Source organism: Carcharodon carcharias, chromosome 8 (genome assembly GCF_017639515.1).
Source record: "Carcharodon carcharias isolate sCarCar2 chromosome 8, sCarCar2.pri, whole genome shotgun sequence".
Lineage (NCBI taxonomy): Eukaryota > Metazoa > Chordata > Chondrichthyes > Lamniformes > Lamnidae > Carcharodon > Carcharodon carcharias.
This window is the reverse complement of record NC_054474.1, coordinates 49,625,445-49,647,989: the sequence shown is the minus strand read 5'-3', so window position 1 is coordinate 49,647,989 and position 22,545 is coordinate 49,625,445. Positions and strand designations below refer to the sequence as shown.

Sequence of the window (22,545 nt, the reverse complement as noted above, 5' to 3'; positions counted from 1 at the left end):
TGGGCTTGTTACTCCTTTCTATCACCATAGAGGGAACATGTTGAGCCTGTACCCTCCTCATTTCCTTTTTGAACGCCCCCCCACTGCTCTTATGTAGATTTCCCCACAAGTAGCTGTTCCCAGTCTACCTTGGCCAGATCCTGCCTTATTTTACTAAAATCCGCTCTCCCCCAATCCAAAACATTTTTTTGCAACTTGTCTATTTCTTTGTCCATAACAAGCTTAAATTGTACCATGTTGTGGTCACTATCACTAAAATGCTCCCCCCACCACCACCTCAGCCACCTGTCCGGCTTCATTCCCCAGAATTAGGTCCAGCCTGCGCCGTCCCTTGTTGGACCCTCTACATATTGTCCTAAAATGTTCTCCTGTACACATTTCATTTTAATGAATGTCATAAGGGAGGAAAGCTAGGTCGAGGTAGAAGTGGAGCGGTAAAACATGTGACGTTGTGGGAACTCAGTAGAAACAGGAGTAGTAGCTAAGGATTGAAAAATGACTAACCTAAACCAGTGATTAAGGAGGGAATGCAATTAGAATAACTGATTTTACATCTTGATTTTCAGAGCCAAGACCCCCTCTTTTTATCCCATCCTTTAATATTAAAGCTTCTCCCTCTCCTTTTCCATTTTGCTCATTTATTCAAAAAGCAAATCACCCTGGAATATTTCGTTCCCACCCTGGAATATTTGGTTCCCAACTTGGGTCACTTTGCAAGTTATTAGATCACACCCGCTAATTTTTATCTGTGCTATTAATTCATCCATTTTGTTACAAAAGCTTTGTGCATTCAGATATAATGCCTTTAGCTTAATTTTTTTGTATTTTTGTGGGTAATCTGAGGTGCAGTACACCTTTATGAGAATATGAGCAGATTGACCACGTGACTGTGAGACTCAATAGCTGTGCAGCATGGGCTACAATGTTAATCAGTAGTTTAGAATGGGGTTTGGTTGGAGAAGCACTCATGTATTAGTACTCTGTTACTTGTGTTAATAAACAGCATGTGCTTCATCTTGCATTGGTCTCTGCATCTGCAGTATTTTGTTTACGAACTCACTCCCTAATAGATAGGCGTGCAACCGTGTTCGCTGAGCAAAGTGACCGGACAGAAGGAACCTAACAACTGGCGATGAGGCAAAACATGACCAGTCAACGACACCAAAGAAAGCTGTGGAGATTCAACAGAAGTAAATCAGCTGTACCTTGCAAGGCAATTTTAAGTATAGCTTCATCATGGACATCAAAGTTACCTCCTTCCAGTATGCCACATTTTGGCCATATTAGACCACCACTGGTCACATTGTATTGAACGCCTCGAGTTCTTCTTTTTGGCCAACAACATATTGGGGGAGGAGAAGAGGCAAGCAATCCTCTTATCGACGTGTGGCAGTAAAACATTCGGCCTAAATCGTACTCTAATGGCACCCAACGCCCCAGATTCCAAGAACTTTGATAAGTTGGTAAACCTTGTGAAAAGTCATTTTCAACCGAAACCCTCAGTAACAATGCAGCGTTTTAAATTTAATTCGAGGAGTCATGCCCCTGGAGAGACAGTCGCTTGCTATGTAGCAGCCTTAAAACAATTGACAGAGCACTGAGAGTTCAGGACGTTGATTACTGACATGTTAAGAGACAGATTAGTATGTGGGATTAATGAAGATGTCATTCAAAAAAGGTTGTTGTCAGAAACGAATTTAGACTTCAGCATGGCGCTCGCAATGGAGTGCGCTGTCAGGGATTCAGAAGCAATCAAGGGTGCACAAAATGGCACTGTCCTTTGCATCGGGAGGGAAGCACCAGTTAGAAATGGCGAGAAAGCAGTGGGCTCTGCGAAAAGGTGAGAAACTGTCACCATTAGCAGACCAGCAAAATGGCAATGGTTTAACAGAGAAAACCTAGAGTAAAAACCGCTGAAATGGAACCAGACAGTCTGCAAGCAAATGACAATTTAAAAGAATCAAGTGTTTCTACTGCCATTGTAATGGGCCCATTATGCGATAATGACCGATCAAGACAAAACTTTAAGCGGAAAGGTAGCAGTTGTGAAATCCACCTAATAGAGGAACCAGAAGAAACAGAGTCAGATATTTAATCACTTCACAACTTAACAATGGGTAAAATAATCTACATGACAGTGGAAGTCAACAAGAAACCCATGTGAATGGAGGTGGATACAGGGGCATCCATGACATTTATAGGGGAACATATGTTCAAATATCTGAATGGAGAAGCCACTCATTAAATCTGGAAAATTCAGATGCTAAATTAAGGACATATAGTGGTGAAGACATACGAATAAGAGGTATATACAAGGTTCCAGTACAGTATGGAAATCAGCCTATTAGTTTACCCCGATAGTGGGAGCAGGGCAGGGTCCAAGTCTGCTTGGTCGGAACTTGCTTAAGGAAATAAAGTTGGAGTGGACCGAGATTTTTCAACTCCGAATGAAAGACCTGCAAGAATTATTACAGAAATATGCCTCCATTTTCAGGGAAGAACTTGGGAAGATTCAGGAGCTGCAAGCTAAAACCAGTGTGGATCTCGGGGCAACCCCCAGATTCTTGAAGGCGAGGCCAGTCCCCTATGCATTACAAGAAAAAGTTGCTGTTGAATTAGACAGGCTGGGAAGGTTGGGAGCCTTACAGTCTATGCAATTTTCCGAATGGGCAGCACCCATAGTTCCAGTACTAAAGCCTGACCAGAGAGTGCAAATATGCAGGGACTACAAGTTGACCGTTAACAAATTGGCCAGACATGATAGGCATCCTATACTGAAAATTGATGAATTGTACTCCAAGCTGGCAGGGGGAACCACATATACGAAGCTCGACATAAGCCACGCTTACTAGCAAGCTGAGCTAGAAAAGGCCTCTTGGGATCTTGTGACTATCAACACACACAGGGGGTTATACCAGTATATCCTTCGGAGTCTCATCGGCTTGTGCAATTTTCCAGCGGACAATGGAAAATTTACTTCAAGGTTTGCCCCATGTTGTGGTTTAACTCGATGATGTCCTAGTAACAGGACCAACTGAAGAAGAACACCTGACTAACCTAGAAGAGGTATTGAAGCATTTCTCATGAGCTGGAGTACATTTGAAAAGAGAAAAATGTATCTTCCAAGCAAAAGAAGCAGTTTACCTGGGTCATAGGGTCTACTCGCAGGGCCTTCACAGTACAAGGTGAGAGCTATTTGTGAGGCGCCAGCACCAAAAAATGCTATAGAATCAGGTCTTTCTTGGAAATGATTAACCATTATGGCCGTTTTCTCCCAAATTTGTCAACAATACTGGCTCCATCGTATGGTTTGCTCAAGAAAAACCACAGGTGGACTTGGCAAGCTCCACGACAACAGGCTTTTATGACAGTAAAGCAGTTGCTACATTCATTGACCCTTTTTGTACATTTTGACCCAAGGAATTAATTTTGACCTGCGATGCAATCCCCTTACAGATTTGGGGCAGTACTCTCCCATCGGATGGCTCCAAATGGCCCACTGGTAATGTCTCAAGAACACTCAGTGTTACAGAATACTTTCAAATAGAGAAAGAAGACTTATCCATCATAGTTGGCATTAAGAAGCTCCACCAATACATCCATGGTCACCACTTCACCATTGTATCTGACCACAAGCCACAACTAGGCTTGTTCGGAAAAGATAAGTCAATACCCTCAATTGCCTCTGCACACTGCAAAGGTGGGCTGCTGACAAATATACATTTATCCAGCGGCCGGGAAGCCTGATTTCAAATGTCGATGCATTGAGCTGATTACCTGTAAAAGATAGCAAAGTGAATATCCCAATTTCTCAAGAACTTGACTTGTTATTAAACTTCCTGGATTTGTCACCAGCACATGCCAAACAAATAAGAGTGGACAGACCACGATCCAGTATTGTCTCACGTAAGGGAACAGGTCTTACAGAGATGGTCTAATGAGTCTAAATCTGATTAAATAAAGCCCTATTTTAATAGGAAATATGAGCTCACCTGCCAGGATGGCATCTTGCTGTGGGGAGTGAGAGCCATTGTGCCTTTGAGAGGAAGAAAGCCATATTGACCGACTTGCATGTGCTCATCCTGGCATCTCCAGAATGAAAATGTTGGCCAGGGATGGACACAGAAATCGAAAACTTAGTCAAGAGCAGCATACAATGCCAACAGGTACAGATATTGCCCCCTTCTGCTCCATTGCATCCCTGGGAATGGCCAGGAAGGCCATGGGTCCATTTCCACATTGACTATGCAGGACTTTTTTTGGGCATCATGTTCCTCTTGATTATAGATGCTTACTCGAAGTGGATGGATGTATATGAGGTGAGATCACCCACATCTGCCCCCACCATAGGTGGATTGTGTCAGAGTTTTGCGATGCATGGGTTACCAGAGATAATTGTGTCTGATAATGGAAAGACATTCACCAGTGGGGAATTCCAAAGATTTACAAATTTCAATGGCATAACACATGTTAAGACCTACCTTACCATCCTGCATCCAATGGTTTGGCCAGGAGGGCAATCCAGATCTTCAGGTCCAGAATGAAAAAACTGGATGGAGACTCTATTGCAACTAGATTATCACGTTTCCTACTCAGCTATAGGACAATGCCACACATGACCACCGGTATTGACTCTGCAAAGTTATTGATGAAGAGGCGTCTCAGGACACATTTGAGTCTTATAAGGCCAAGTTTGGGGGTGGCTAAAGAGAAGTCAAGAGGCTCGAAAAATGGACACGATCACCGCAGTCGTGAAAGAAACTTCACTGTTGGAGTTTTTGCCAATAGCTTTGGAGATGGGCCCAAATGGCTATCGGGTGAAGTTAGTGCTCTTAGGACTTTGCTAACATATATCGGTCGAAGGTCAGATAATTAGGAGACACGTAGATCACCTCAGGAAAAGGGAAACAAATCTACAAGAAAGAATGCGCCAAGCATTCCCGTTGAAGTCCGCACTACACGTGGAAGGAACTCCACTTGGTTTGGAAGTACCTGTAGGATCCATTAAGCCTGAGAGAGTTGAAGAAACAAACTTACAGGTTCCCACTGGAGAGCCTAGTGAACAGATGACTCCTGAGAGGGAGGCCTCGGGTAAACCATCCAAAGTTGTAGAACTATGACGTTCGACATGTTTGGTGAAGCCTCCAGAGAAACTGAATTTGTAAATAGTTTATTTATGTAAATAATTGATATATTGTAAAGATTGTAAATTGTACTTTTGAGTAAAAGGGGAGGCTTATGGTAACCTGAGGTGCAATTTTAAGAGAATGTGAGCAGATTGATCACATGACTGTATCACCCAATTGCTGTGTAGCACGGGCTACAATGTTTATCAGTAATTTAGAATAGGATCTGGTTGGAGAAGCACACATGTTAGTGCTCTGTTACTTGTGTTAATAAACAGCATGTGCTTCATCTTACATTGGTCTCTGCATCTGCAGTATCTTGTTTGCCAACTCACTAACCAGTAGGTAGGCATGCAACTGTGTTCGCTGAGCAAAGCGACCCAACAGAAGGAACATAACAATTTTGCTTTCCTGATGTCACTTTGAAGCTCTTTGAAGCTGAAGGTAATGTATCAGTGGAAAAAAAAGGATTGCCTATTAAGGTTTGTGTATTCAGAGTCATCTAATTTTTCAGTATTGTTATCATAGTTGACATGGAGCCTTTGTAACTTGTGGATTTGATAACAAAATGTTTCGCTTGATGGTTTTACAAAGGGTTCTTGGCCTCTGTCAAATGAATGCCTGACGAAGATGATATTTTTGACCCAGAGTTGTGATTGCTGTTGAGGGAGGTGAAACAATTTAAGGAAATGCAGAATCTCCATGTATCAGTAGAATTCTGCCAGTGGTGCCCTTCTCAACCACTGTTTAAAAAATAATTGCAGATGAGTGAAGTTACCTTGAACAGATATTTAGGGGAGCTATATTAATTTGCAGTGAATGTTTTTTTTTTGCTCTAGCAGAATCGTTAAGCTAATTGTTGCAGTCGGTTAATATTCTTCATTAAGGATCAAATGGAGACTTCTGCACTACTGCAAAAGATGGGGAGTTTGCTAGCTTCAAATTTAGAGTGAGATTAGTGTTCATGTTTTGCTTTGCATTTTTACGGGAGTTTCAATGTTAGTACTGTTATTCTTTGAAATGAAAAACGTATTTGGTTGACAGATAAAGGAACAATTGGCATCTTAAAATGGTAGAAATTGTGAGTACCAAGCATGAAGGTTTTGAAAACTAGAAACCTATTAACAGCCGACATTTCTGAACTGACAAACCATTGTAAAAAAACTCACTTAGTAATCCTTTTATGACAATGTCGAGAGTTTTCAAGCAGTATACCTAACACAGCACCAATGACAGAGCAATGTCCACACCTGGAATCATTGGATTTTATAACACAAATGAAAAAACCTTCAGCACGTTGTATCAGCTGCCTGAAAGAACAATTCACTTAGTTCTAATTTTGTATAATATCTTCACAGACATTCCAATTTTTCCTTGAAATACTTATTCATTCTTTTAAGTGGTTATGATTCTGCTGCTACAACTGTTTTCGGTAACAATTCTTTGCAAAAAAATTCTCCCATCTATCCCCTTTGTTCTTTTGATTGTTAAATATTTAACAAAATTTACTGACTGCCTATATAGTGGAAATAGGTATCTCCATGAAATTTATTGAGATCCTTCATGATACTCAGCACAGTCTATTCTTCTGTTCACTTTTAATATTTGATTGAAGATAGCCCTGGTTTCTCTAGTGTCTCATAACTAAATCCTGTCATTTTAGTGGATCTCTTCTGTGCTCTCTCTGCCTTGACAACTTTCCTAAACTATGTTCATCAAAACTGGACAATTCTAATTGAACCAAACCGTTGATTTGTGTGGGTTTAACAGTTCCTCTTTCCATTCACTTACTTTTGAAAACAGAATCCCATTGGATTTTTGCAACTCTAAAAGTGAAGAGACATATCGATGAATGTTAGTTTATTTAAGCCCAAACGTGTCTGTGATCCTTTACTCTAAGGCTTCCATTGAGGGTCTACACAGGCTTTATCCACCTAGGGCCCAGGTAGGGGGCTCTCAGAAGGTAATATTGTTATAGTTCTTAAAGATCCATGCCTATCTTTATTTCATGAGTAGATTTTATGGAACAATTTGAGGGGGTTCCATAAATAATCCAACCATGGCAGCCATACTTTCAACAAGCTTAATAAATTTGAGTTGACGTTTCAAGTCCGTATGACTCTTCTTCAGAGCTACAGAGCAGTAGAAATCTGATGAAATTTATACTGCTTAAGGTGGCTGGAGCGGGTGAAGCTGGATAGAAGGCCAGCGATAGGTGGGGGCAAAGGAGAGATTGACAAAGATGTCATGAACAAAAGGACAAAGGGAGTGTAAATGGTAGTTTTGAGGGCTAAACAATGTGCTGATAATAGCAAAGATAAGAAAGCAGAATATGATAATAGCCCTTTGTCCTTTTGTTCATGATATCTTTGTCTCTCTCTCCACAGATGCTGTCACACCTGCTGAGTTTTACCAGCATTTTAAGTTTTTGTTTCAGATTTTCAGCATCTGCAGTATTTTGCTTTTAAGCTAAATAAATTACTTTAGAGAAGTGGATTCACCCCAAAAAGGAATGGTCATGTTCTTTCTATAGGTTCTGTGTGGGGAAAAACCTGGGAACTTGAGCAAATGCTATGCACCTGGAGATGTTTGCCTCCCTGGACAACCACCTTGTAGTCAGCACATCAAATTTGCAGCTAGAGCAAATGAACATTTGGTTGGTAATGGATCACAGAAGAGTTAATATTTGGTAGTAAGTTTATGATTAGAGTAGAATGGTGATAAGTTGGAATGAGTAAAAACTTTGAAGTGTTGACATTTGAGGAATTTCAAATTTGGAAAACTGAATAGGTAAGTACTGTGCATTGGGGAAGGTACATTGAATGCTGAAGAGTGGGGCAAGTAGGAAAAGCTTGTTTCTGCTATACCTAGTTTTTTTGGCCGTCATTACAGTGTTTACAATTTAGAACCAACAAAACAGGAGTGAAGGTAATCAAAGCCTTTGTGTTTAACCAAAAGAGAAGGAACTTATATTCAGATTACCAGGGCCTCTTCACTTTCTTCAAATAATTTGGAAAAACTCAAGAATTCTTTCACACCTTGAGATATTATGTCTTTCCAGTTGCTGAATCTGTCTGTCTGTCATGAAGCTACTTATTAAAAAAAAAATTCTAAAATATTCCCATGTTGTGAAATATGCAATTCTTGATATTTTTGTTATGGTAGGAAGCTAGATATTTAGCTTATAGTTGCAAGGCTGAAGGCACAGATAGCAGATAGAAAAGTTCTGGAAGTCTGAGCACTTTGGTTGATTTATCTTCTTGCCAGCCAATTTGTATATGACGTGCTGTAATAATCAGCTGCAAAGTATTTGCATTTAGCTGGAATGAATTTCCATATCAGCTATTCAACTGCTAGCAATTTTAGTTAATATTTTGCATGTGAGGTGTAAATAGGAAATGAGATGAAATTACATGCTAGATGTACCATTTTTGTCGTAGTAGATTTTTAGAGGTATTTGTGGTGAATTGAGGAAATGGCTGTCATATAACAATAGGGCTGTAGTGGCATGCAGTAATACGATGTATTATCTGACTCAATTTTGTGGTGAAAAAAATAAGTTAAATGCTGTTTTTATTAAATACTGTTCGGCACTTTTTAACTGTGGCTTGACTTGGGGTTGAAATCCATTCCTCTATTCATTTTACAGAAACAGTAAATGAATGTCCATTCTTTTTGCCTCACTATTATTTCTTCATAGCTTAAAATATACACAGGAATATAGTGCGCAAGTTTTCCGAATTAGAGAATGCCAAATCCCAGATGCCTACATTGGTAGGGTTTTTCTGGATTTTTGAGAAACTGGGGTCAGAATTCTAGAATTTGGCGGTACCCTGCTCAGCATCCTGAGGTTTAATAGCATGCAAGGGAAGTACTGTGTTTTGTAGCATGTAGCCAGTCGTCTTTCTTCTAAGGCCTGGTTGATAAGAGTAGCCCATTCAGCCCCTGAGAGGGCTTAGCTTAGAAACAGTAAGTCCTCTGTTAATGGTCTCTTGCAATAAGTCATTAAAATTTCTAAAGCTTCAGAAAAAAATATTTAACTCTTAGTCCTAAAATTCATGATTTGTATTATTTCCTTACAGTCTCACTGTCCAGAAACTCTGAAGCAAGTTCCTAGAAATTAGGTAAGTTATGTTTACCTTAAACACTGCAGCTGTATATATTTTTTTCTTTTATTTGTTGTTGGGATTTCAGCGGTACTGTCAAGGCTGCAGCTGATGGCCCTGCTGCATATGTAGTGATTTTGCGGTGACATGCTGTAATGCAGATCATAGAGGTGGTGGATTCATTTTCCTGAAGGTTTCTGATGTGAGGTTTTACAGCAATCCAAAATCTTTGATTTTCTTGTCACCAGCCTGCAAATAATTGGAAATTTTAACTCAAAACCTTTTTTAAATTGACTTTTCAGTTTGTATTCATCACATTGAAAAGTCACAAGCTGAATTATCGTTAGGCACAAATAAAACTTTTTGTGTGTAAAATGGATAGTTTTGGAATTTAAGGATAAAAGCAAGTGTGGAAACTCTGGTCCACTCCTTCATCACCCCTTACACCTCAACCTCCTCTCACGGCACCTTCCCATGCAACCGCAGAAGGTGCAACACCTGCCCCTTTACTTCCCCTCTCATCACCGTCCAAGGGCCCAAATACTCCTTTCAAGTGAAGCAGCATTTCACTTGCACTTCCCTCAACTTAGTCTACAGTATTCGTTGCTCCCAATGTGGTTTACTCTACATTGGAGAGACCAAACGCAGACTGGGTGACCGCTTTGCAGAACACCTTCGGTCTGTCCGCAAGCATTACCCAGACCTTCCTGTCGCTTGCTATTTCAACACTCCACCCTGCTCTCATGCCCACATGTCTGTCCTTGGCTTGCTGCATTGTTCCAGTGAAGCTCAACGCAAACTGGAGGAACAGCACCTCATCTTCCGACTAGGCACTTTACAGCCTTCCGGACTGAATATTGAGTTCAACAATTTTAGATCATGAACTCTCTCCTCCATCCCCACCCCCTTTCTGATTTCCCCCCTCCTTTTTGTTTTTTCCAATAATTTATATAGCTTTTTCTTTTCCCACCTACTTCCATTATTTTTAAGTGTATTTCCATCCATTGTTTTATCTCTACCTTTTAGCCTATTTTGATCCCTTCCCCCACACCCCACCCCCACTAGGGCTATCTGTACCTTGCTCGTCCTGCTTTCTACCCTTAATTAGCACATTCCTTTAGATAATATCACCACCTTCAACACCTCTTTGTCCTTTTGTCTGTGACATCTTTTGGTTATCTCCACCTATCACTGGCCCTCTATCCAGCTCTTCTTGTCCCACCCCACTCTTCTAGTTTTACTTAGTTCTGTTGAAGGGTCATTTGGACTTGAAATGTTAACTGTGCTCCTATCCGCAGATGCTGCCAGACCGGCTGAGTTTTTCCAGGTATTTTTGTTTTTGTTTTTGTTTTGCAGTTAATACCATCTGACATGTTTTGAAATTCTGTTCTGTTGGTTCTTGTAAATGGAGCTTCTGCCAGAATTTTGGCGAAGTTACAGCGAGTGATAAAGCTGGAGCAGTTGCAGGGAAATTCCTGGCCAGTAAAACACAACATTAGATATGCAATGATATGGTTCATCATGAGCATAACATTGTCTTTAAGCACACTTATTCATTAAAAAAAAATTATATTGTAACTATCACATTTCAGGATTTCAGAAAGTGCTTTCTTGGGAGATCTTGGCATAGCAAGGTTAAATATGTTCCTTTTGAGCAGAACTTGACTCTCTAGGGAATAAATTCACAGATCAAAACCAACATGCTGCTGGTTTCAGACAAGGCAGCTGAATCAGAATGCTGGGGGACAATGAACAATAGTTTGACATCCTAGCACTTCACACTTGCTACTTCACCATTTCTACTCGCTAGAACTCTGAGATCATAAAAAAGTTTGGCAGGTGAATTTTACTTAGAAGTTAGGGGTGGACGAGGTTGTAAGTTTTGCTGACTGTATAAGAGAGAGAAAAGCTGGAGATGTGAGAGGATAATGATGTTTTTTTTTCTTGTATCCTGTCCAAGATCCGGAAAAGTCTCCACAGTGTTTACCTGCTCGTGTACTTATTTGCTGATATTTGAACCAGATCATTGTCTTCTAATTGCAAGTGGAAGCTGTTAAGTATTTTCCGCTTAAAATACTCATTGTGTTTAAAATATTAAGTAACTTTGCATTTGGGTTCAACCATTGTTATTACAGTCTGAATGAAGATTAATGTTAAGAACATAAGAACTAGGAGCAGAAGTAGGCAATTCAGCCCCTTGAGCCTGCCCTGCCATTCAGTACGATCATGGCTAATCTAATTTCGGCCTCAACTCCAATTTCCCGCCCTCTCCCCTTTCAACCTGTTACTAATTAAAAATCTGTCCATCTCCTCCTCAAATTTATTCAGTGTCCCAGCATCCACTGCACTCTGAGGTAGTGAATTCCACAGATTCACGACCCTTTGAGAAAAGTAATTCCTCCTCATCTCTGATTTAAATCTACCACCCCTTAGCCTCTCGTTCTAGAAGGCCCCACAAGGGGAAACATCCACTCCACATTTACTTTGTCTATCCCCTTTAGCATCTTATATACCTCAATTAGATCTCCTTTCATCCTTCTAAACTCTAGCGCATATAGGCCTAAACTGCTCAATCTCTCCTCATAAGTCAAGCCCCGCATCTCTCGAATCAACCTAGTGAACCTCCTCTGAACCACCTCCAATGCAACTCAAGTAAGGGGACCAAAACTGTGCACAGTACTCCAGGTGCGGTCTCACCAATGCCTTGTACAGTTGCAACAACACTTCCCTATTTTTATACTCTATTTCTTTAGCAATAATTGCCAAAATTCCATTTGCTTTCCTTATTACCTGCTGTACCTGTATATTAGCTTTCAGTGATTTATGCATGAGGACACCCAGATCCCTCTGCACTGAAGCATTCTGAAGTTTCTTTCCATTTAAATAATAAGTCGTCTTTTTATTCTTCCGACCACGTTATCTATGTTAAACTCCATCTGCCAAATTTTGGCCCTTTCACCTAATCTGTCCATATCCATTTGTAAGTTTCTTATTTCTTCATTACAACTTACTTTCCCACTTATTTTGGTGTCATCTACAAATTTAGCTATAGTACCTTCTATCCCTGAATCCAAGTCATTAATATAGATTATAAATAGTTGGAGCCCAAAGACCGAACCCTGTGGTACCCCACTAGTTACAGCTTGCCATCCAGAAAAAGACCCATTTATCTCGAATCTCTGCTCTCTGTTAGTTAGCCAATCCTCTATCCAAGCTAATATTTTACCCCTAACTCCGTGTGATCTTATCTTGTGTATTAATCTTTTGTGCCGCACCTTATCAAAGGCCTTCTGGAAGTCCAGATATACTACATCTACAGGATCCCCATTATCCACTTTGCTTGTCAAAGAACTCCAGAAAATTCGTCAAACACGATTTACTCTTCATAAAACCATGCTGACTCTGATGGTTGCATTTTGACTTTCCAAATGCCCCGTTATTACTTCCTTAATAATGGATTCCCTGTGATTATTTGTTACAAGTTCCAATTATTTGGTGATCGATACTGGGAGTGTAAAAACTAGTCATCATTATTTTCTGCCCCTTTTTTCTTTCCATCCAAACTGATTCTACGTTCTGATTGTCTGTTGTGTAACTAGTTATTGGGGAATACAGGTGTAGCAGATCTCTTGATTTACAATATTATTATTTTTTCTCCAGGAAAGGATGGGGAGAATGGGAAGTCAAATTTTCCTGGCAAGGATAAAATTGACATTGCATTTTTCACGCTTTCCCAGCATTTTCTTTTATAAGTGTTTAAGAAAGGATATACTGGCTTTGGAGGCAGTTCAATAGGGATTCACTAGGCTGATTCCTGGGATGGAGGGGTTGACTTATCAAAAATGGCTAAACAGGTTAGGCCTTTATTAATTAGAGTTTATGAGGAATGATCTTATTGAAATATACAAGATTCTGAGGGGACTTGACAAGGTAGATGTTTCCACTTGTGGGGGAATCTTGAACTAGGAGAGAATTTTCCCCCCTTTGTGTGGACTGGGCGGGCACGGGTGGGCTCGCAGCCATTTTATGTGGGCGGGCCATTTAAGGCCCGCCCAGCGTGACACGCATCAGGAAGCGCTCAGCGGGCGGGGGGAGGAAGGAAAGTCGGGGCCTGCTCTTTTTCATGCATGCGTGCAAAAGAGTGCAGAAACCTCCCTGAGGGACAGAGCTGCTTCAGGGAGATGAATCTGATTGTGTAAACTTGAAATAAAGAATTAAAAAAAATATTCAGGCATGTCTCCTCATGTGACAGTGTCACATGAGCTGAGAGACATGTCTTCTGAATTTTATTAAATATTTTTATTAAAGCTATAAAGCCTTCTTGGAACCTCATCCCGCCCGTGGATGAGTTTCCATGAAAAATGCAAAAGCCGCCTGGGCTCTTCGCCTGCCTGCTGACCTTAAGGTTGGATGGGCAGCCCTTACAAGTGCTTCAATTAGCTGATTAATGGACTTAATAGGCCTTTGACAGTTCAGCGGGCACGCAGCCGATTCTGGTGCATGCCCACCAAACTGAAGATCTGAATGACGGGCGGTGATGTTGGGACGGACGCCCGACGTCACTGCGCGTCATGTTACACCCACCCCCGTACGCCGACCAGAAGATTTAGGCCCTAGTTACAGAATAAGGGGGCACTCATTTAAAACTGAGAATGAAGGAATTTCTTCCCTAAGAGTAGTGAATGCCTGGAATTCTCTACCCCAGAGAGTTGTGGAGGCTAGATCACTGAAAGTATTTAAAGAGGAGCTAGATAGATTTTTGAAATATCAGGGAAATGAGGGTTATGAGGAGCTGGCACTAAAGAGATGAGGCCTGGGGCAGATCAGCCATGACCTTATTGAATGGCAGGGCAGGCTTGAGGGGCCGAATAGCCTATTCCTCCTATTTCTTAAGTTCAAGCAAAACCCATTTAATTGCAGAGTTAAGATCAGGCCCAAAATATTATTGATTATTTACCCAGTTGTCTTAACGTTATTAAGAAGCCTGAGAAAGAATCAGACCCAGGATGATTTATACTTGAGAATATCTTCACTCTTGCTCTATCGAACTTGTCTAATACTGTAAACAAAGCTAAGACCAAGCATAGTCTTCAGGCATAAAAGCAAAAAACTGCGGATGCTGGAAATCCAAACAAAAATAAAAATACCTGGAAAAACTCAGCAGGTCCAGCAGCATCTGCAGAGAGGAACACGGTTAACGTTTCGAGACTCTTCAGGCATGGTGGGTTTAGAGGGCAAGGAATAATTGAATTGTGTGTGCAGACATTCAGCACCCATCTTAAAAACATACATTGTATTAATTTTTATCTATACTTTATTTTGTACTTACAGTTAATTAGAAGCTGTGGCATTTGGAGCATCAGCACCTCCCTGTAGTACACGCTGAGAAGCTGTCTGATGTAAATCTGATGCACTAATGCCACTACTGGTGGGAAGGTGTAATACATTATTAGTTTATTCATGCATTTTAGATTATACATGTGGGAAAGGTTGTCACTAAGGTATGACCAAAGACAAATAAAAAGCAAGATTTTGTATACAAAGTGTAAGATTTTTGATTTAATATCGTTGAATGTGAGATGTGTTCAATATAGGGAGGCAAAACACCACCATTTCTAGTTCAGTCCAAGCATGTGTGAAATTAGTCATTGCTAACTTAACTAAATTGCATTAGCCACTCAAGGAAAAATAAAATTAGTATGTTTACATTGCAAAATCTTGAAATAATTTTTTTTAAAAACCTGCAACTATTATAAAGATCATTTTTCAGTGCAAATAGTTTGGTTAGAAGTTAAGGAATAAATCTTCCATTTTTGTCTAGAATTTTTATTATTATAGGTTCTGTTACAGAAAACACTACAACATGAGTGAAATTAACAGTGAGACAGGATTCTACAGTGTACAAGTTGGTGATTCTACCTTCACTGTTCTTAAGCGTTACCAGTCATTGAAGTCCATAGGTTCGGGGGCTCAGGGTATTGTCTGGTAAGTATATGCTAAAATTAGTGCCTATATAAGGCCTGAAGTATTTGCTGTATATAAATTGGCTGACTTTGTGAAAAGGGGAGGCTGGACTGCTCTTTGCTCCATGCCACTTTCCTTTGCATACACACTTGTCCTTTTTTTTTTGCATGTATGCTCTTCCCCCTTGCCCTTTTGCATTTGTACTCTTTTCCCTTCATCTAAACCATTAATATGGATTGTGAAGAACTGAGCCACCAGCACTGATTCTTGTGGCACCTCACTAACAGCCTGCCAACCTGAAAATTGCCAGTTTATTCCTACACTGTTTCTGGTCTTTAAGCAATCCTCTATCCTTACCTTAACCCTCATGAGCCCTTAGTGTATCATCCTTTCTTTTGGCATCTTATCAAAGGTCTCTTAAAAATCTAAATGTACCTCATCTGCTGGCTCTTCTTTATTTGTCTGGCTAATTACAAGCTCAAAATATGCTAGTAATTTTGTCAAACATGATTTCCCTTTCATAAACCTTGTTGACCCTGCCTAATTATGTTGTGATCTTCCAAGTGCCTTGTTATCACTTTCTTAATGGATTCCAGCATTTTCCCAGTGACTGATGTCAGGCTAATTGACCTATAGTAGTTCTTTTCTCTCTTCCTCAATTCTTGAATATTTGCTACCTTCCAGTCCATTGGCACTATTCCGCAATCTAGGGAATTTTGGAATATCACAACCAAATGCACCCCCTGTCTCTGCAGTCACCACGTTGGAACTCTAGGATGGAGACCATCAGTTCTAGGGGATTTGTCAATTTTTAGTCACATTAATTGTTCAATCTACTATTGCTGTAACATTAATTACTTTAAATTCCTCATTCTCATTTGGCCCTTCCTGTCATTAGGCCATTGATTCTCCACTATTTCCAGTATATTTTTTTGTGGCTTCAGAAAAGACAGATACAAAAGGCAGGATTTTCCTTCTTGGGGTGAGAAACAGAAGTCGAGACCATTTCCGGGCCCCAAATCCTCCCTGGGTGAAGCAGTCACTCACTGGGATTTTTGTGGAGGGTGTGGGGTCTTACTTGCCCTGGAGACAGGTTCTGCATCCAATTAAGGATGGCAAGCAGGGCTCTTGAAGCCTTGGAGGGCCAATCATAGGCCTTCCAGCTTGAGAGGAGCAGCAAGCTCAGTAAGAGGGAGGATGCTTCAACATGGTGGTCTTTACTCTCTAACATTTTAAAGCTCTAATTAAAAGAGAGATTTAGCAGCCAGGCCCCCACTGTGGGGCTGCAGCCCCTCTACAAGATTGCCTGTAGCTACTCCTGCATGCATACATGCAGGCAGGTAGGGAGGACTTCTAGGCCTGCCTGAGGAGCTGCCCCTTACCCTGTCTGTTGCTGCTTCCTTCAGGCACCTAAATTGGCCCCTGCCAGTGTGGGAACCTGGAGGCCGATTGGAAAATTTCAGTTGGCCCCTTTATTAGCCTTGGACTCTTAGTGAGCCTGATTAGTTGCCATGCTGGCCCCAAACTTGGGTCTGCAAAAATGGTTGGGAGGCAGGATGGAGCTGGGTAACTAGTGCGCTGGCCAACGGGGCTCAATTTTTTACCCTGCCTATCTCTGATCCTGGCTACTCTGATTTTTAAGCAGTCTTTATCAATTTTTGGTCGGTCTTAGAAATATAGAAAATAGGAGCAGGAGTAGGCCATTCAACTCCTCGAGCTTGCTCCGCCAATTCAATATGATCATGGCTGATCCTCTATCTCAAACCATATCCTGCTTTCTCCCCATCTATTTATTTATCCAGCTATCTATTTCCTTAAATATATTCAGTGACTTGGCCTCCACAGCCTTCAGCGATAGAGACTCCACAGGTTCACTACCCTCTGAGTGAAGAAATTTCTCCTCATCAATCTTAAATGGCCCACCCTGAGACTGTGACCGCTTGTTCTGGACTCCCCAGCCAGGGGAAACATTATCCCTGCATCCAGTCTGTCCAGCCCTGTCAGAATTTTATGCATTTCAGTGAGGCCCCTTCTCGTTCTTTTAGACTCCCGTGCATACAGGCCTAGACGACCCAATCTTCCCTCAAATTCTTTGGTGGTTTCTAAAATCTCCCAATCCTCAGGTTTACTACACATCTTAGCAACATTATAAGGCTCTTCTTTCAATCTAATACTATCCTTAAATCAGTCATGAATAGACCCCTTTTTCCATGGAGTTTTTATTTCTTTCAAAATGTGTATTTGTTGAGAATTATTAAATATTTCTCTACATGTTCGCCACTGCTTATTTGCCATCATACTTTTTAAAGTAATTGCCCAACCTACCTTTGTCAACTCGCCTCTTCTACCTATATAATTGACTTTATTTAAGTTAAACACTCTTGTTCTGGACCAAGTACATTACTCTTGGACTCTATGTGAAATTCATCATATTATGATAACTCTTTCCCGGAGGATCTCTTAATATGAAATCACTATTTAATCCTGACTCCTCATACAAGACCTGTTCTAAAATGGCCTGTTCCCTGGTTGGTTCCATGAGGTTCTAATGTAGGAAAATGTCTCAAATGCATTCCATAAAATCGTCCTTCAAACTACTACTGTCAATTTGATTTGTCCAGTCTATATGAAGATTAAAACTCCCATGATTATTGCATTACCTTTGTTAAAAGCTCCTCTTGTGGCCAACAGTATAACTACTATTCAGGAGCATATAAACTACTATTGCCAATGTTTTTTGCCCCATGTTATTTATTATCTCCACCCCTCTCGATTCCACTTCCTGATTGTCTGAGCCAAGATTCTTTCTCATTGTTGTCCTTGTGTCATTCTTTAGTATCAGGGACATCCTCCCCCCACCTTCCTTTTCTATTTTGTCTGTCTTTTAGAAGCATCGGTACACTGGAATATTTAGTTCCCAGCCTTGGTCACCATGCAACAATGTCTCCATAATGGCTGTTATTAGATCAAACCCATTTAATTCTGCTTGTGCTGTTTCTTCATCTATCTTGTTTCAAATGCTTCATACATTCAGGTAAAGTGCCTTTAGTTAAACTTCTTCCCATTTTCCCTGATTTGGCCTTATTCACTAATTCACTATTATCGTTAAAATCTATGTTCCCTTCCATCATGCTCTGCTTATCTTTAACCAAATTACTACACTGCTCTGTGGCTTTGACCTTTGTTGATTCATATGTTTTCCCTCACCTGAACCTTCCTCCACCTGCCCCTCACTTCTAGTTTAAAGCCTTATCCATAGCTCTAGTTATTTGATTCCTTATGGATAATTGGAAATCAATTCACATTCAACAAACTGCCACTAAAATAAAAATGCAATTGCCCATTTAGAACTAAGAACTGAGAATTTCTGTCCTGTATTTCAATTTTGAATGTCTTAAGTTTTCCCCCAGTCATTATTTGTAGCACCATGTGATGGTTGATGTCCAAATGTGTGGGTCAACTATGTATTTCTGGGCTTTTTCCATATCATTCTTGTACATTATCTTTCACATAGGTTTGCATTGGTTTACTCACCAAGCCCCCTTAGACAGCACCTTCCAAACCTACGACCACCAGCATCTAGAAGGACAAGGGCAGCAGGTACATTAGAGCATCACCACCTGGAAGTTCCCCTCCAAGTCACTCGCCATCTTGATTTGGAACTATATTGCCGTTCCTTTACTGTCGCTGGGTAAAAATCCTGGAACTCCCTCCCTAACAGCACTGTGGGTGTACCTACACCACATGGATTGCAGTGGTTTAAGATCACCATCACATTCTTGGGGGCAATTAGGGATGGGCAATAAATGCTGGCCTAGCTAGCGATGCCCACATCCCATGAACAAATAAAAAAAAAAAACTTGCCCTTGAATTTTCTTCACTTGCAAACTGCATATTGCCTAAACAGTCCATCTAAAGTCATGGAGTCAAAGTTAAGAACCTGCATCTCATCCATACTGTAGTGGGTTCTTCTGAACATGATGCTGAAGTTTAATTTAAATGCTCATTTTCCTGTTTATGAAGTCAGCCACTCAAGAAAGATACAAGTCTTAAATTACTTTGTTTCTTGGCATTTATATGTTGGAGAAAATTTACTTACTGCTTTTTTTGAATTACAGTGCTGCATATGATAGTGTACTTGATGGAAGTGTTGCTGTTAAGAAACTCAGTAGACCTTTCCAAAACCAAACTCATGCAAAGAGAGCTTACAGAGAGCTTGTTCTTCTTAAGTGTGTTAATCATAAAAATGTAAGTCGAGAAATATTTTTGTAATATTCCATTGTCTTGAGCAAATTATAGATGGTGAGTAGTTAAAGTAAAATTACAGTAATACAGAATATTTGTCTTGCACCCACGGTTTAAAAAGTAGCACAATGAAATAGTGCATCATTATCGCTAGTATATACGGTTTAATTCCCACCATGGCAGAAAGATAAAACAAATGAATGGAACAGCATTGCTTGGCAAGTTCACAATAGAAATAATGCTAGGAACCATGATGAAGCCTTCATTTTGCCTGTAGCTTGTTTAAATAGGGAAAATGTTTCATTGTAAAATGATAGAAAAACATTATTGTAAACGACTTGCACACTGCAATTTAAAATTCAAGCATGCTTGAAACATTCTTGTTCTTTGTTTAGATTTCTGTAGTTATTTAATTGTTTGGCTTTTTTCAAAATGTTTAAATTTAATTGCAGGAATCCATTTGTTTCATTTGGTTTCCTAAATATGCAAAGATCATTGGGCCACTTAGATTCCTAAGTATAAACACGCAAAGATACATGCAGCTTAAAGAAAAGCACTAAATAATGGTAGTGAAATAGATAGTTGGCTGCTCCTATAATTCAAATAGAATTAAATGAAAAAAAACTATACAAAGAGAAATGTTTAAAAAAAATTCATTCCAAGTTTTCTCAGCCTTTCAACTAACGAGTTTAAAACAGTGCAATACTCAATCTACCTTTTCTGTTACAGTACATATAAAATAATTTTAACATTTTTTTGCATCCCTTTTTTCAGAAATATGAACTGCATGAATTTTGTATTTTGAGAGTTTATATTGTAATGTTTACTTTGAGCAGCCAGGGACTGTATTAATGTAAAAGCAAATACTACTGATGCTGAAAATCAGAAATAAAAATGGAAAATCCTGGAAAAACTGAGTAGGTCTGGCAGTATCTGTGGAGAGAGAAACAGAATTAATATTTCGAGCCCAATATCACTCTTCTTCAGAACTGTGTATTAATCCCTAGTTACTAATAAAACGAGGACTGTGGAGGTAGTACAGCTCTGACAATTCTACATAAAACTGATAATTTAAATTTCTCCTTGCAGATTATTAGTTTGTTAAATGTATTTACACCACAGAAGTCTTTAGAAGAATTCCAAGATGTGTAAGTATTTGAATAAAATGTGACAAAGGTAATAGATTCTAAAATTTCCTTGTGGAGGATTAGTGTCAAGTGAAGTACATAAAAATGGTTGTAACATTAATTCTGTATTCTGTAGTTACTTGGTAATGGAGTTGATGGATGCCAACTTGTGCCAAGTTATCCATATGGAGCTAGACCATGAGAGAATGTCCTACCTTCTATACCAGATGTTATGTGGTATTAAGCACCTTCACTCAGCTGGCATTATCCACAGAGTAGGTACTCAGGGTTTTAATTTATTCAATTTTGGGAGCACATATTGTGTATGACAATGCATGTAGTTTTGGCAAAAGAACTTGTGTTTTTGAATGTTTGTGATGTATGCATCATTTTCTGCTTAAGCGCTAGTACAATTTACTGCATTTTTAATAGATCGTGAGCATATGAAGCAGCTTATTACTGCCCAATAACACAGTTTGTAGTGTAAATCATAGTGGCACCTTGGAGTCATATGCTGTTTAAGAATTGAATTTGGTGCTACTTTTAAGCTGATGCATTCATGTATATTATCTTTTTAAGTGTTTCAGGTGTTATTTTTTTGTTTACAACAGGATTTGAAACCCAGCAACATAGTAGTAAAGTCAGACTGCACTCTGAAAATCCTAGATTTTGGACTGGCAAGAACTGCCTGTACTAATTTTATGATGACCCCATATGTAGTGACACGATATTATAGAGCACCTGAAGTTATCCTAGGAATGGGATACAAGGAAAATGGTAAGCTTACCATAGAGCAGGGTACATATTTGAAGACACAAACATGTAGTTGGTATGAATTCTGAGTGACATTTTTGCCAGTTTCTGTCCTGATGCTGTTAATACTTCTTGTTGGATTATGGCACTATTGGTACCTCTAGTGGTGCAGAACATCACCCAGGTAGTCATTTCTTGTTGACAGGAATTGCAGCTGAACCTGATCTGCTCAGTTGATATTCACACATGCACTTTTCAGTTCTAGTGTTTTGGAACAGGAACTCATTGAGCCCTTGCTCTCCCCAGCCTGGGCAGGTTGAAGCCATATGGAGTACCTAATTTTTGCCTTGGTTGATATCAGTTTACTCAGCACAGATTAACAATTTAATTTTGAATTTTATGATCACAGTGACTTGAATTGCAATTTTTTTTTACCAACTTGTGACAAACAAAACAATTTTTGATAACTGGGATAGTGATTCAACTGGGAAGACATGGGGTAAAACTTCCCAGACATATAACTGACGTAGTGGAAATGAAAATTGGGCTTTTCCATAACGGGTGGCTGATCCGTAATTGCAGTTTTGTGCTTATATGCAGCAAGTTGAAAATCTATCCCATAGTTTCAGTCTTACTCTATTAGTTTTCGTTTCTTCCCCTTGAATTTTCTCTACAGCTTCTCTTCAGGCAAATTTTAAATTTCAATCACTCGAAGATGGAGTTATAAACAACTAAGCTGGGAAAGTATATATTTAGTTGAAATTGCCCTGTTGTTGAAATGCAGTGTATTAATGACTATGTAGCCCTGTTGATGATTTAGCTCTTACACCATCTGGGTGAGGAAGCGCACCAAGTCAGTTTGGCCATCAGTTCTCATTGTTGAGGTTTTGTTAAACAACTTATCAGGAGGAAAATATATGTTGAAATAATAGGAGAGATTTACACTAACTCTGGATAAAATTGGGACAATATTGCTCCAAAAATGGTTGATATGAAACCGCAGCAAGACCAGGAGGCCACAAAAATAATGCAGGCTGCTGCTGCCCCAGACCCCACCTATTCCATGTCTCTGACCTATCTTGCATCCGACCTAGTAAGTCTTTGGGCTGCTTGATTTTGGCCTGGCATGGATTTGGTGAACTGCAGCAAGACACCCATTTGACACCCTCGACGGTGGCATGATAATGAAGTCCAGTTCTCAAAAAGTAGTAGGACACCTGTCAG

The 22,545-nt window shown here is 39.9% G+C and overlaps 1 protein-coding gene across 8 annotated transcripts in view; it reads left to right on the top strand.

Annotated features, from left to right (window-relative positions):
* LOC121280941 (mitogen-activated protein kinase 9) overlaps window positions 1-22,545 on the top strand; it is a 79,539-nt gene that overhangs the window by 5,520 nt on the left and 51,474 nt on the right. For 2 of the 8 annotated variants that reach the window (XM_041193396.1, XM_041193403.1), the window contains exons 2-8: window positions 9,209-9,250; window positions 11,193-11,284; window positions 15,083-15,217; window positions 19,315-19,444; window positions 20,531-20,589; window positions 20,705-20,843; window positions 21,180-21,345. In XM_041193396.1, the coding sequence (XP_041049330.1) occupies window positions 15,096-15,217; window positions 19,315-19,444; window positions 20,531-20,589; window positions 20,705-20,843; window positions 21,180-21,345 (616 nt within the window). In that variant the 5' untranslated portion in view covers window positions 9,209-9,250; window positions 11,193-11,284; window positions 15,083-15,095. Of the gene's footprint in view, window positions 1-9,208; window positions 9,251-11,192; window positions 11,285-15,053; window positions 15,218-19,314; window positions 19,445-20,530; window positions 20,590-20,704; window positions 20,844-21,179; window positions 21,346-22,545 lie in introns of those variants that run through there. The other 6 variants (XM_041193400.1, XM_041193399.1, XM_041193398.1 and 3 more) reach the window with 6 other exon arrangements.